The 15,316-nt window shown below is 55.2% G+C and overlaps 1 protein-coding gene across 1 annotated transcript in view; it reads left to right on the forward strand.

Moving 5' to 3' along the window:
* The window catches only part of PTCH2 (patched 2), a 46,773-nt gene that overhangs the window by 17,195 nt on the left and 14,262 nt on the right, over positions 1-15,316 (forward strand). The window contains exons 3-8 of the mRNA XM_075320511.1: positions 3,124-3,313; positions 4,441-4,510; positions 4,621-4,712; positions 14,366-14,561; positions 14,653-14,774; positions 14,855-15,002. Of these exons, the coding sequence (XP_075176626.1) occupies positions 3,124-3,313; positions 4,441-4,510; positions 4,621-4,712; positions 14,366-14,561; positions 14,653-14,774; positions 14,855-15,002 (818 nt within the window). The remainder of the gene's footprint in view (positions 1-3,123; positions 3,314-4,440; positions 4,511-4,620; positions 4,713-14,365; positions 14,562-14,652; positions 14,775-14,854; positions 15,003-15,316) is intronic.

Consider the following 15,316-nt stretch of genomic DNA (forward strand, 5'->3'; position numbering starts at 1 on the left):
ATGGGGGTCTCCCTCCTGGCCTAGTATCTGATGTCTATGGGGGTCTCCCTCCTGGCCTAGTATCTGATGTGTATGGGGGTCTCCCTCCTGGCCTATTATCTGATGTGTATGGGGGTCTCCCTCCTGGCCTAGTATCTGATGTGTATGGGGGTCTCCCTCCTGGCCTATTATCTGTTGTATATGGGGGTTTCCCTCCTGGCCTAGTATCTCATGTGTATGTGGGTCTCCCTCCTGGCCTAGTATCTATTGTCTATGGGGGTCTCCCTCCTGGCCTAGTAATTGATGTGTATGGGGGTCTCCCTCCTGGCTTAGTATCTGATGTGTATAGGGGTCTCCCTCTTGGCCTAGTATCTGATGTGTATGGGGGTCTCCCTCCTGGCTTAGTATCTGATGTGTATGGGGGTTTCCCTCCTGGCCTAGTATCTGATGTGTATGGGGGTTTCCCTCCTGGCCTAGTATCTGATGTGTATGGGGGTTTCCCTCCTGGCCTAGTATCTGATGTGTATGGGGGGGTCTCCCTCCTGGCCTAGTATCTGATGTGTATGGGGGTCTCCCTCCTGGCTTAGTATCTGATGTGTATGGGGGGTCTCCCTCCTGGCCTTGTATCTGATGTGTATGGGGGGGTCTCCCTCCTGGCCTATTATCTGATGTGTATGGGGGTTTCCCTCCTGGCCTAGTATCTCATGTGTATGGGGGTCTCCCTCCTGGCCTAGTATCTATTGTCTATGGGGGTCTCCCTCCTGGCCTAGTATCTGATGTGTATGGGGGTCTCCCTCCTGGCCTAGTATCTCATGTGTATGGGGGGGTCTCCCTCCTGGCCTAGTATCTGATGTGTATGGGGGTCTCCCTCCTGGCTTAGTATCTGATGTGTATGGGGGTTTCCCTCCTGGCCTAGTATCTGATGTGTATGGGGAGGTCTCCCTCCTGGCCTTGTATCTGATGTGTATGGGGGGGTCTCCCTCCTGGCCTATTATCTGATGTGTATGGGGGTTTCCCTCCTGGCCTAGTATCTCATGTGTATGGGGGTCTCCCTCCTGGCCTAGTATCTATTGTCTATGGGGGTCTCCCTCTTGGCCTAGTATCTGATGTGTATGGGGGTCTCCCTCCTGGCTTAGTATCTGATGCGTATGGGGGTTTCCCTCCTGGCCTAGTATCTGATGTGTATGGGGGTTTCCCTCCTGGCCTAGTATCTGATGTGTATGGGGGTTTCCCTCCTGGCCTAGTATCTGATGTGTATGGGGGGTCTCCCTCCTGGCCTAGTATCTGATGTGTATGGGGGTCTCCCTCCTGGCTTAGTATCTGATGTGTATGGGGGTTTCCCTCCTGGCCTAGTATCTGATGTGTATGGGGAGGTCTCCCTCCTGGCCTTGTATCTGATGTGTATGGGGGGGTCTCCCTCCTGGCCTATTATCTGATGTGTATGGGGGTTTCCCTCCTGGCCTAGTATCTCATGTGTATGGGGGTCTCCCTCCTGGCCTAGTATCTATTGTCTATGGGGGTCTCCCTCCTGGCCTAGTATCTGATGTGTATGGGGGTCTCCCTCCTGGCCTAGTATCTCATGTGTATGGGGGGGTCTCCCTCCTGGCCCAGTACCTGATGTGTATGGGGGTCTCTTGCTCAGCTGGGCCGAGTGCTCATCTATATGGGGGGAGTTGGAAGAGATGGCGGCTTGATGTCAGTTGTATATGGCCAGTTTAAGAAGTAAAGGGCATCCAAGTCCCCCCATGATGATCCAGTATTTTAGGGGGAGGGGATATAGTGAAGTGCTCCCGCATAGGACCACCTATTACTATTCTTTTCTCTTGGCCCGCAGTACGAGCACTGTTGGCCCCCAAAACCTGACAACTAACACATAAGTAAGTGCCCCCCGCCGGTCGGCAGACGCTCAGCGCCACTCGTCATTCCTAGAGATCCCGTCTGCTCGTCATTCTCGGGTCCCGACCTCTCATTTTCCTCAGATTTGTACAATTAAGGCTCTTTCCATTTTTCTTGCTCGCCGTCCAGTAGGGAACGTTTTTTTTTTTCCCTCCTTGCGTGGGAGTTTGTGTGTCTGCAGCGAGCGAGCGATGTGTCTGCATCACATGGTGAACAGATGAGAGATGAACCTCCACTATGGGTGGTCCAGATGGATGAGGGAAGACAGGACAGGAGGCAACATAAAACATGGGCCCCCTGTAATTACAACGCTTCCTTCTAATAAACTGTATTTATGGCCGCCCGCCTGCCCGCCCGGTGCTGCTGCTGCAGGAAGTTAGCGCCACCGCAGGCCTCTTGTTGAGGTAGGGTTAGCGGGGTCCCATGATTTACTGTGGCTGCGGCATTTTTCGAGGAGGCACATCTTATTTTTCCTCATCCTATATAGGGACAGGGTCACCTCTCATCCTCCGTGTCCCCCCCCACCACATACACACTTCTCCCGTCCTTTGCAGCAACCTCTCCGTTTGAAGTTTGCGTCCTCGGTCCCATTGCCGTCTCTTTTCATGTCTGTTCCCTGGGTTAATTAGGGAGTTGAAATTCCTCAGCCTCGCTCAATGGGCTTTGAAGCCCAGATGGACCAGCGCTCCTTCAAATTAACACTAATGACAAGAAACTTTCTTTCTCGCTCACAAAGTTTGCAAGCGGCGCGGTGAATACCCCGGCCATACAGTTCCCACAGACGGGGGGGCTCGTTATGACATGGACACATTAACCCGTTCTGCTCCACCAGAGGAGACATGATATATACAGGGTGGTCCAAAAGTAGGTGGATAGTATGTCTATAGGGTTATCAAACATGGTGTTGCCCTTAGCAACCAATCAGATTCCACCTTTCATTTTCCAAAGAGGCTGTGAAGAATGAAAAGTGGAATCTGATTGGTTGCTAAGGGCCACTGAGTCAGTTTCACTTTACACCATTTTTGATAACCCTATTACACACACTGTCCACCTACTTTTGGACCACATTGTATATATTTTTTTACAATATGACCTCCGATGAGGCGGATAAAGTCGCATGAGGGTATTAACGCTCGGAATTTCCTGTCTTGTATCATGTACTTTTTTGCATTATGTCATACACCAGCCAGGAATGCAAGGACCCCGCTGCAAAATACTGAACAGTCCTTCTTTGCTTTCCTCCTCCAGCGGGAAGCCGGGTGAGTCAGGAGCTCAGCTACACGAAGGAGAAGATGGGCGAGGAGTCCGTCTACACCTCGCAAATGCTCATCCAGACCCCGAAAACGGAAGGCGAAAATATCCTGACCCAAGAAGCTCTCCTGCTGCACCTCAGCGCCGCGCTGGCTGCGAGCAAAGTGCAGGTCTCAATGTATGGAAAGTAAGTGCCACACTGCTATGGGATGCTGGGATTATGATATCGTTGCTGGGTCTTGGTATTTGGAGGGTGTAATGCTGCAGAACCTCTTAGGGTTTGTGCACACAATCCGGACATGCTGCGTCCTGGACGCGGCAGGTGTTGACCTGCGGGTCCGCGACTCTCCTCTGCAGGAGATCCACAATCCAGGCTCGGGCAGTTGCAGTCTCTCGCTGTGTTCTCCCTGCGGAGAACACTCGCGTCTCCGCAGTAAAGAACACTCGCGTCTCCGCAGCAAAGAACACTCGCGTCTCCGCAACAAAGAACACTCGCATCTCCGCAGCAAAGAACACTCGCGTCTCCGCTGCAAAGAACACTCGCGTCTCCGCTGCAAAGAGCACTCGCGTGTCCGCACCAAAGAACACTCGCGTCTCCGCAGCAAAGAACACTCGCGTCTCCGCAGCAAAGAACACTCGCGTCTCCGCAGCAAAGAACACTCGCGTCTCCGCAGCAAAGAACACTCGCGTCTCCGCAGCAAAGAACACTCGTGTCTCCGCAGCAAAGAACACTCGCGTCTCCACAGTAAAGAACACTCACGTCTCCACAGCAAACAACACTCACGTCTCCGCAGCAAACAACACTCGCGTCTCCGCCGCAAAAAACACTCGCGTCTCCGCTGCAAAGAACACTCGCGTCTCCGCAGCAAAGAACACTCGCGTCTCCGCAGCAAAGTATTGACATGCTGCGGCTTGGAGAGCCGCACCGCATATCAGTTAAAGCTGCTGCCAGTACATGCACAATGGGCATGGGATTTCTATAAATCCCTCCACTGTGCTTGTACTGTACATCGCAGCGTTTTGGACACAGCAATAACGCACTCTGTCCAAGACGCTATGATCCCTGATCGTGGGCACGCAGCCTTAAAAAGCAGAGCCGTCAATCACAATTCACTCCGTGCATTAACTATAGGAAGGGTATTGCCATGGACACTTTAGGCGACTTTGGGTTCTGCTACATCACATGTGAATGGGGTCGTATAGGGGGGGCCGCGTCTCTGCAAAATAAATTGGTCGTCACAATACGACCCGGCTGCGTATTATCGGCCTTATTACATCCCTGCATCGTGACTAATCATTTCTTTCTCTTCCCAGGTCGTGGGATCTAAATAAAATTTGCTACAAATCAGGCGTCCCAATAATCGAGAACGGGATGATCGAGCGGGTGAGTGCAGTGTGTGGAGGTTGCTAGATCTCCATCCCGATGACGGAGAATTCATTCCCATCATATTAGGGGTTTTTGTGACAATTGTTGTGATCTTTCCTGTTTTGCAGATGATTGAGAAGCTTTTCCCGTGCGTCATCATCACTCCATTGGATTGCTTTTGGGAAGGGTCTCAGCTGCAGGGAGGCTCTGCCTATTTACCGTAAGTAATTTTCCTCCTCGTTATGGCGGCAATGACACCTTTCACCCCCCCTCCTCTTATAATCAAGAGATATTTTTCTTTTCATGTGTGTTTATAGAGTTTTGGGAAATGTTAGAGCGTCTATAAAAGCGTTCCGTTTTTTTTTTTGGCGTCCTGTTGGCCGTCGATTTAATAATTTGATGGTGGTCGTCTGAGCTGCCTCTTAAAGAAACATGACAGACGGATAATGGAGCATGTCGGCTTTCTGTCACTATCTTGGAGACGCAGGAAAGTGTCATCCCTCCAGAATCCGGCCCCAGATTTACACATTGTGGCAACCTTGACTGAGCCGGTGTCGCCCCCGCAGGACTTCACATATCTCCCCGCCTCACCCTCCCTCAATTTCACTCTGGCAATTATGTGTCTATTAAGGCCGGGGGAGTGGGGGGAGCTGCAGAGGCTTTGGTGGGTTGTGGGGGGGGTGTAAGTGGAAAGGGGGGGGGGGAGGAACAGAAGATGGAAGCGGGGACAATAGTGACTATTCTTTGTGTTTACAAGTGTGTTTATCTATATGGGGCCCAAGCTGAGCGCCTGCTTTGTCAGCAAATGGTAACAGAATGTATTCTCATGCTAATGATGCTGTAAATGGCTTCAGTCGCTAAACAAATTGAAATGCTGCCATTATTCAGGCCACTGGTGGAATAAAGAACTGTAAAAGAGAGGGGAGAAAGGAGAGAGGGAGACAGCAAGAGACGGAGAGCGAGACGTGGAGAGAGCGAGAGAAGGAGAGTGAGACATGGAGAGAGCGAGACGTGGAGAGAGCGAGAGAAGGAGAGTGAGACATGGAGAGAGCGAGAGAAGGAGAGTGAGACATGGAGAGAGCGAGAGAAGGAGAGCGAGACATGGAGAGAGCAAGAGAAGGAGAGCGAGACATGGAGAGAGCAAGAGAAGGAGAGCGAGACATGGAGAGACGGAGAGCGAGACGTGGAGAGAGCGAGAGAAAGAGAGCGAGAGAAGGAGAGAGCGAGAGAAGGAGAGCGAGACATGGAGAGACGGAGAGCAAAACGTGGAGAGAGCGAGAGAAGGAGAGCGAGACATGGGGAGAGCAAGAGAAGGAGAGCGAGACGTGGAGAGAGCGAGAGACAGAACGAGACATGGAGAGAGCGAGAGAAGGAGAGCGAGACATGGAGAGACGGAGAGCGAGACGTGGAGAGAGCGAGAGAAGGAGAGCGAGACATGGGGAGAGCAAGAGAAGGAGAGCGAGAGAAGGAGAGTGAGACATGGAGAGAGCGAGACATGGAGAGAGTGAGAGACAGAGCGAGACAGGGAGAGAGCGAGAGGAGGAGAGCGAGACGTGGAGAGAGCGAGAGAAGGAGAGTGAGACATGGAGAGAGCGAGAGACGGAGAGCGAGACATAGAGAGAGCGAGAGACAGAGAGCGAGACATGGAGAGAGCGAGAGGAGGAGAGCGAGACGTGGAGAGAGCGAGAGAAGGAGAGTGAGACATGGAGAGAGCGAGAGAAAGAGAGCGAGGCAAGGGGAGAGTGAGAGAAGGAGAGCGAGACATGGAGAGAGCGAGAGAAGGAGAGTGAGACATGGAGAGAGCGAGAGACGGAGAGCGAGACATGGAGAGAGCGAGAGAAGGAGAGCGAGACATGGAGAGAGCGAGAGACGGAGAGCGAGACATGGAGAGAGTGAGAGAAGGAGAGCGAGACATGGAGAGAGTGAGAGAAGGAGAGCGAGACATGGAGAGGCGGAGAGCGAGACAAGGGGAGAGAGTGAGAGAAGGAGAGCGAGACATGGAAAGAGCGAGAGACGTAGAGCGAGACATGGAGAGAGCGAGACAAGGGGAGAGAGTGAGAGAAGGAGAGCGAGACAAGGGGAGAGTGAGAGAAGGAGAGCGAGATAAGGGGAGAGTGAGAGAAGGAGAGCGAGACATGGAGACAGCGAGAGAAGGAGAGCGAGACATGGAGAGACGGAGAGCGAGACAAGGGGAGAGAGCGAGAGAAGGAGAGCGAGATGTGGAGAGAGCGAGAGAAGGAGAGCGAGACATTAAGAGAGCGAGAGAAGGAGAGTGAGACATGGAGAGAGCGAAAGAAGGAGAGCAAGACATGGAGAGAGCGAGAGAAGGAGAGCGAGACGTGGAGAGAGTGAGAGAAGGAGAGCGAGAGAGGGAGAGACGGAGAGCGAGACGTGGAGAGAGCGAGAGAAGGAGAGCGAGACATGGAGAGAGTGAGAGAAGGAGAGCGAGACATGGAGAGAGCGAGAGACGGAGAGCGAGACATGGAGAGAGCGAGAGAAAGAGAGCGAGACATGGGGAGAGCGAGACACAAATAGCTGGACATGGGGAGAGAGTGAGAGAAGGAGAGCGAGACATGGAGAGAGCGAGAGACGGAGAGCGAGACATGGGAGAGAGTGAGAGAAGGAGAGCGAGACATGGAGAGAGCGAGACACAAATAGCAGGACATGGGGAGAGAGTGAGAGAAGGAGAGCGAGACATGGAGAGAGCGAGAGACGGAGAGCGAGACATGGGAGAGAGTGAGAGAAGGAGAGCGAGACATGGAGAGAGCGAGAGACGGAGAGCGAGACATGGGAGAGAGTGAGAGAAGGAGAGCGAGACATAGAGAGAGCGAGAGAAAGAGAGCGAGACATGGAGAGACGGAGAGCGAGACAAGGGGAGAGAGCGAGAGACGGAGAGCGAGACGTGCAGAGAGCGAGAGAAAGAGAGCAAGACATGGAGAGAGCGAGAGGAGAGCAAGACGAGGAGAGAGCGAGAGAAGGAGAGCGAGACAAGGGGAGAGAGCGAGAGAAGGAGAGCGAGACAAGGGGAGAGAGCGAGAGACGGAGAGCGAGACGTGGAGACAGTGAGAGAAGGAGAGCGAGACATGGAGAGACGGAGAGCGAGACATGGAGAGAGCGAGAGACGGAGAGCGAGACATGGAGAGAGCGAGAGACGGAGAGCGAGACATGGAGAGAGCAAGAGAAGGAGAGCGAGACATGGAGAGAGTGAGAGAAGGAGAGCGAGACATGGAGAGAGCGAGAGAAAGAGAGCGAGACATGGGGTGAGAGTGAGAGAAGGAGAGCGAGACATGGGGAGAGAGTGAGAGAAGGAGAGCGAGATATGGGGAGAGACAGTGTCAGACATGGAGAGAGCGAGACATGGAGAGAGCGAGAGAGGAAGAGATAGAGAAATATGGATAAAGAAAAAGTGAAACAGAGCAATGAGTAGAGAGCGTCAAACATGGATAATTAGCTAAAGAAAGATCGCAAAAAACGGGGAGCTGGAGGAGTGGAGAGAGAGCAAAATATAGAGAGCAGGAGTAAGAGAGAAAGGTCTCCTAAAAAGAGAGGGGTGAATTGGAGACAGCAAAACATGGAGTCAGGGGAAGAGAGTGCAAAACACAGGGTGATGCCGGAAAGAGCGAAATCTGCATAATGGGATCAATGAGAGCTAATCCTGGGGAGAGGAGGAACAGAGAGAGCGATAAAGAGAAGACAGGGAAACATGAAGAGAGGGGTGAAGAAAGACCGAGCGAAGCCTAGAGAGGACAAGGATAGAGACCGAGAAATGGGAAACACTAAACAAAACAACCCCCCCCGTGCCCTGATAGAGGAGACGTGTATAGTCTATAGAATAATTATACACCTTCTGTTCAGCTCCATAACTCTGGGCCGCTCGGTGAGATGGTCTGCAGGATGCTGACCCGTACTCTGGGCCGCTCGGTGAGATGGTCTGCAGGATGCTGACCCGTACTCTGGGCCGCTCGGTGAGATGGTCTGCAGGTCGCTAACCCGTACTCTGGGCCGCTCGGTGAGATGGTCTGCAGGACGCTGACCCGTACTCTGGGCTGCTCTGTGAGATGGTCTGCAGACCGCTGACCCATACTCTGGGCCGCTCGGTGAGATGGTCTGCAGACCGCTGACCTGTACTCTGGGCCGCCCGGTGAGATGGTCTGCAGACCACTGACCCGTACTCTGGGCCGCTCGGTGAGATGGTCTGCAGGCCGCTGACCCGTACTCTGGGCCGCTCGGTGAGATGGTCTGCAGGCCGCTGACCCGTACTCTGGGCCGCTCTGTGAGATGGTCTGCAGCCCACTGACCCGTACTCTGGGCCGCTCGGTGAGATGGTCTGCAGGCCGCTGACCCTTACTCTGGGCCGCTCGGTGAGATGGTCTGCAGGACGCTGACCCGTACTCTGGGCCGCTCGGTGAGATGGTCTGCAGGCCGCTGACCTGTACTTTTGGCCGCTGGGTGAGATGGTCTGCAGGATGCTGACCCGTACTCTGGGCCGCTGGGTGAGATGGTCTGCAGGACGCTGACCCGTACTCTGGGCCGCTCGGTGAGATGGTCTGCAGGCCGCTGACCTGTACTCTGGGCCGCTTGCTGAGATGGTCTGCAGGCCGCTGACCCGTACTCTGGGCCGCTCTGTGAGATGGTCTGCAGCCCGCTGACCTGTACTCTGGGCCGCTCGGTGAGATGGTCTGCAGGATGCTGACCCGTACTCTGGGCCACTCTGTGAGATGGTCTGCAGGCCGCTGACCCGTACTCTGGGCCGCTCGGTGAGATGGTCTGCAGGACGCTGACCCGTACTCTGGGCCGCTCGGTGAGATGGTCTGCAGGCCGTTGACCTTTACTCTGGGCCACTGGGTGAGATGGTCTGCAGGACGCTGACCTGTACTCTGGGCCGCTCGGTGAGATGGTCTGCAGGCCGCTGACCTGTACTCTGGGCCGCTGGGTGAGATGGTCTGCAGGACGCTGACCCGTACTCTGGGCCGCTGGGTGAGATGGTCTGCAGGACGCTGACCCGTACTCTGGGCCGCTCGGTGAGATGGTCTGCAGACCGCTGACCCGTACTCTGGGCCGCTGGGTGAGATGGTCTGCAGAACGCTGACACGTACTCTGGGCCGCTCGGTGAGATGGTCTGCAGGCCGCTGACCCGTACTCTGGGCCGCTCTGTGAGAAGGTCTGCAGGACGCTGACCCGTACTCTGGGCCGCTTGGTGAGATGGTCTGCAGACCGCTGACCTGTACTCTGGGCCGCTGGGTGAGATGGTCTGCAGACCGCTGACCCGTACTCTGGGCCGCTGGGTGAGATGGTGTGCAGGCCGCTGACCCGTACTCTGGGACCTTCGGTGAGATGGTCTGCAGGCCGCTGACCCGTACTCTGGGCCGCTCGGTGAGATGGTCTGCAGGCCGCTGACCCGTACTCTGGGCCGCTCGGTGAGATGGTCTGCAGGACGCTGACCCGTACTCTGGGCCGCTGGGTGAGATGGTCTGCAGGCCGCTGACCCATACTCTGGGCCGCTGGGTGAGATGGTCTGCAGCCCGCTGACCCGTACTCTGGGCCGCTCGGTGAGATGGTCTGCAGGCCGCTGACCCGTACTCTGGGCCGCTCGGTGAGATGGTCTGCAGGCCTCTGACCCGTACTCTGGGCTGCTCGGTGAGATGCTCTGCAGGCCGCTGACCCGTACTCTGGGCCGCTCGGTGAGATGGTCTGCAGGCCTCTGGGCCGCTCTGTGAGATGGTCTGCAGGCCTCTGACCCGTACTCTGGGCCGCTCGGTGAGATGGTCTGCAGGCCTCTGACCCGTACTCTGGGCCGCTCGGTGAGATGGTCTGCAGGCCTCTGACCCGTACTCTGGGCCGCTGGGTGAGATGGTCTGCAGGCCGCTGACCCGTACTCTGGGCCGCTCGGTGAGATGGTCTGCAGGCCTCTGACCCGTACTCTGGGCCGCTCGGTGAGATGGTCTGCAGGCCGCTGACCCGCTGCTGAAGTTTCTGTCGGCGGTTTCAGGCCTCTTCCGCTTCAGTTCAGCTTTGGGGATCTCTCCCTCTTTTTTTAAGGCACAGAGAGTCAGAGGGAGAGGCTGCAGAACAAAGGAGCAGTAATGTGTGCAAAAAACAAAAGCGTTGAGTTGGCTTCAGTGAAGCAAAAAAAGGACGGATAAAGGGACTTCACTGTGGAAGCAACTGCCAGCCGCTTGGTATGTGGGAATCTGGAAGAATCAGCCTCGTTTCTGGCCAGATTTAATGAATTATTGCACTACCCCTCCCTCGCCCGCCAGAGCAATTCTCTATGTGTCGTGTCCCCTTCTCCGCTAATGTCCCCGGAGCTGCTCCGGGCGGAGGACTTTGTATCTTTCTTCTGCAGATACAATCTAGACCGCTCTCTTTCTAGATGGCCTAATGATTGGTGGGACCAGTTTTTTTTTTTTCCCCTGGCCCCGGAGTATTCTGCACTCGGGGATGTTTTGGACCATGGAGAGGCAGTAAAATAAAGCTGCCCCCCCCTCCCTCCCTCCCGCCACCTACCTCTCCTCTCCTTTTCTCTACCTCCTCCTCCTCCTCCCTCTCTCTCTCCTCCCTCCCCCTCATTCACCTCCCTTTATCTGGGGGCTTGAGAAAACACAGAACTTGTTACGTGGGGTCATCACATCTTTTCGAGGGGTAAAAATGGTGAATTTCCCAGCAACCCAAAGAGGGGATGCAGGGACCCATCGCCTCTATAAGCCAGTTGTTTGGGAGGCCCACAGATCCAAGTAGATGCCCCCTTTTCATGCGAGAATTTTCTTTGCTCGCTGTTAACCCTTCAGTTGCCAGAATTTAATTTCACCGGAGCTCAGAGACCCCCGAGAGAGGGTCCAGACGTGATATCGGTCAGGTTCTTCACTTGCCGGTTTTTCAGGTCATCGTTGGTATAAAATGTAAGTTAAGACACTTGATAACGTCGAATTTTTTCGGCTCTTCATCGGGGGACACAGGAACCCCGTGGTTCCTGTGTCCCCCGATGAAGAGCCAAAAAAATTGAACGCTGCTGGATAATCTACACTCCTGGACCACCCTCTACTAGAACCGATTTGCACCAACAGAATAAGACATTTGTAACTTTCTAACATCTTAACTGTCAAGATCCCAGCTTGCTGTCAGCGGATGGAATTCTTGGGGATTCTTTACATTTTGCTTGTTACATTGTGAACTGAAAGTATCAGCAGCACAAGTTTTGCAAAATTAAGCGAGGACCTGATTTCTGACAATGAACGTTTCCATTCCTTGAGATCTTGCAGAAGTGACGCACGTGACACCTTAGAACGTCGCGCAATATGTCACTATGCAATGATTGCGCTCACATGAGGCATCATCGGGAGGAATATCCCCAGCGCACGCTCATTCCTGGAGTGGTTTCCTATCGTCCGGCTTCCCTCGCTGTTTCCCCCCCCTCCGTCCGTCCCAGCGTTTTCTCGCAGGGATTCCCGGTCTATCAAGATGTTAGCGAGTTGCTGATAATTGCCCTGACTTGCGCTACGTGCTGATGAAATGGGAGTACACAGCTTTGTTCCCCTGTGTAACAGGATAATACATGCTCTTTTTCTTTTTTTTTCCTCTTAGCATCTGGCACGCCTCATCGGGTAAGGGGGGACGAGCCCCAAGGAGAAGCTCAGATCTTAGAAGGAGAAAGAGGGGGAAAGCGGCAGTCAGACGATCGCAATAAGAAAAAAAAAATTTTAATATCGGATTTTTCCCCTTTAAATTCCCTGTAGCCCTTGTTTCAACTACTAAGAGCCGTGGGCAAGTGTGAGCGGGGCCCGATAATCTGGCATCATCTCTGTAGCAAGGCCTGTGGTCGTGCGCCCCAAACTGTGACTCTCCAGCCATTACCAAACTACAACTGCAGCACGAGCTGGCGAAACCGATCTGCGTCATCTCACAGGCTCCAAACACTAAGGATTCTGTGTGAGATGGTCTGCAGGCCGCTAATCCCTACTGTGGGCTGTTCTGTGAGATGGTCTGCAGGCCGCTGACCTGTACTCTGGACCGCACTGTGAGATGGTCTGCAGGCCGCTAATCCCTACTGTGGGCTGTTCTGTGAGATGGTCTGCAGCCTGCTGACCTGTACTCTGGACCACTCTGTGAGATGGTCTGCAGGCCGCTGACCTGTACTCTGGACCGCACTGTGAGATGGTCTGCAGGCCACTGACCCGTAATCTGGGCCATTCTGTGAGATGGTCTGCAGGACGCTGAACCGTACTCTGGGTCACTTTGTGAGATGGTCTACAGGCCTGCTGACCCGTACTCTGCGTCACTTTGTGAGATAGTCTGCAGGACGCTGACCTGTACTCTGGGTCACTTTGTGAGATGGTCTACAGGCCTGCTGACCCGTACTCTGGGCCGCTCGGTGAGATGGTCTGCAGGCCGCTGACCCGTACTCTGGGTCACTTTGTGAGATAGGCTGCTGACCAGTACTCTGGGCCGCTCGGTGAGATGGTCTGCAGCCCGCTGACCCGTACTCTGGGTAACTTTGTGAGATAGGCTGCTGACCCGTACTCTGGGCCGCTTGGTGAGATGGTCTGCAGGACCCTGACCCGTACTCTGGGTCACTTTGTGAGATGGTCTGCAGGCCGCTGACCCGTACTCTGGGCCGCTCGGTGAGATGGTCTGCAGGCCGCTGACCCGTACTCTGGGCCGCTCTGTGAGATGCTCTGCAGGCCGCTGACCCGTACTCTGGGCCGCTCGGTGAGATGGTCTGCAGGCTGCTGACCCGTACTCTGGACCGCTCTGTGAGATGGTCTGCAGGCCACTGACCCATACTCTGGGCCGCTCGGTGAGATGCTCTGCAGCCTGCTGACCCGTGCTCTGGGCCGCTCTGTGAGATGCTCTGCAGGCCACTGACCCATACTCTGGGCCGCTCGGTGAGATGCTCTGCAGCCTGCTGACCCGTGCTCTGGGCCGCTCTGTGAGATACTCTGCAGGCCGCTGACCCGTACTCTGGGCTGCTCGGTGAGATGGTCTGCAGGCCGCTGACCCGTACTCTGGGCCGCTCGGTGAGATGGTCTGCAGGCTGCTGACCCGTACTCTGGGCCGCTCAGTGAGATGGTCTGCAGGCCGCTGACCCGTACTCTGGGCCGCTCGGTGAGATGGTCTGCAGGCCGCTGACCCGTACTCTGGGCTGCTCGGTGAGATGGTCTGCAGGCTGCTGACCCGTACTCTGGGCCGCTCGGTGAGATGGTCTGCAGCCTGCTGACCCGTACTCTGGGCTGCTCGGTGAGATGGTCTGCAGGCTGCTGACCCGTACTCTGGGCCGCTCGGTGAGATGGTCTGCAGCCTGCTGACCCGTACTCTGGGCCGCTCGGTGAGATGGTCTGCAGGCTGCTGACCCGTGCTCTGGGCCGCACTGTGAGATGGTCTGCAGGCCGCTGACCCGTACTCTGGGCCGCTCGGTGAGATGGTCTGCAGGCTGCTGACCCGTACTCTGGGCTGCTTGGTGAGATGGTCTGCAGGCTGCTGACCCGTACTCTGGGCCGCTCGGTGAGATGGTCTGCAGGCCGCTGACCCGTACTCTGGGCCGCTCGGTGAGATGGTCTGCAGGCTGCTGACCCGTACTCTGGGCCGCTCGGTGAGATGGTCTGCAGGCCGCTGACCCGTACTCTGGGCCGCTCGGTGAGATGGTCTGCAGGCTGCTGACCCGTACTCTGGGCTGCTTGGTGAGATGGTCTGCAGGCTGCTGACCCGTACTCTGGGCCGCTTGGTGAGATGGTCTGCAGGCCGCTGACCCGTACCCCACGGACCCCTGAAAATTGAACATTATGGCACAGCAGAGCTGCCCGCACTTGTAAGGTGTTGCAGAATGTATTCCCTGATTTGCGGTGTGTAGTGACATATTTCATCCCTTTCTTGTTGCAGGGGGAGGAGAGACATTCAATGGACGAACCTGGACCCCATCCAGCTGATGGAGGAGCTCAGCCAATTCACCAGCCTCGATGGCTTCAAAGAAATGCTGGACAAGGCGGAGGTGGGGCAGGCGTACATGGAGCGGCCTTGTCTGGACCCCACAGACTCCGAGTGTCCGGACAGCTCTCCCAACAAGAAGTCACAAGAGGTTAGCCCCAGCAATGTGATCCTCCCACCATGGCCGCCTTCCTGCAGAGCCAGGATAGTATTCTAATACATACGTCCATGTTGCATCGCAGACCCCGGACATCGTGGCCACACTTCAGAACGGCTGCCACGGATTTTCCAAGAAGTTTATGTACTGGCAGAAGGAGCTGATCCTGGGTGGGATGACCAAGGGGACCAACGGAGAGTTAAAGAGGTAATGTGCAGCTCTATTCTGGGCCGGTTATTGCTCCGTGGCCGGGCCACGATGCTGACGTTTCGGGTTTTTTATCTTAGCGCTGAAGCTCTGCAGACCATGTACCTCCTGATGAGTCCGGGGCAGCTGTACGAACACTTCAAAGATGACTACGAAATCCACGACATCAACTGGAATGAGGAGAAGGCGGCCGCCATATTGGAGTCGTGGCAGCGAAAGCTTGTAGAGGTGTGTGACCTTTTTATACCCCATATATCATATTTGTGTCCGTGGGTTATTTTTCACTGAGGGGGTCAGTAAAAAGAATGGGGGTGGGTTTACTCCGAGGAGCTGCAGCTTCTCCGGAGACCTCCAGAGACCAGGTGACCTCAACCAACCTCTGCCCTCTGCGCCCCCCGGCATCTGTAGTCATCAGTCCTTTGTTTGGAGGGGGGATTTGTTTGGCGGGGAGGATAAAATAACAAGGAGAGAAGAGATCCAGCAATCTATAGTATATACCCTGCAGACCGGCACTGGGGTCCTGCCGCCTCCTCGTCCTCCTA

Source organism: Anomaloglossus baeobatrachus, chromosome 8, assembly GCF_048569485.1.
Source record: "Anomaloglossus baeobatrachus isolate aAnoBae1 chromosome 8, aAnoBae1.hap1, whole genome shotgun sequence".
Taxonomy (NCBI): Eukaryota; Metazoa; Chordata; class Amphibia; order Anura; family Aromobatidae; genus Anomaloglossus; species Anomaloglossus baeobatrachus.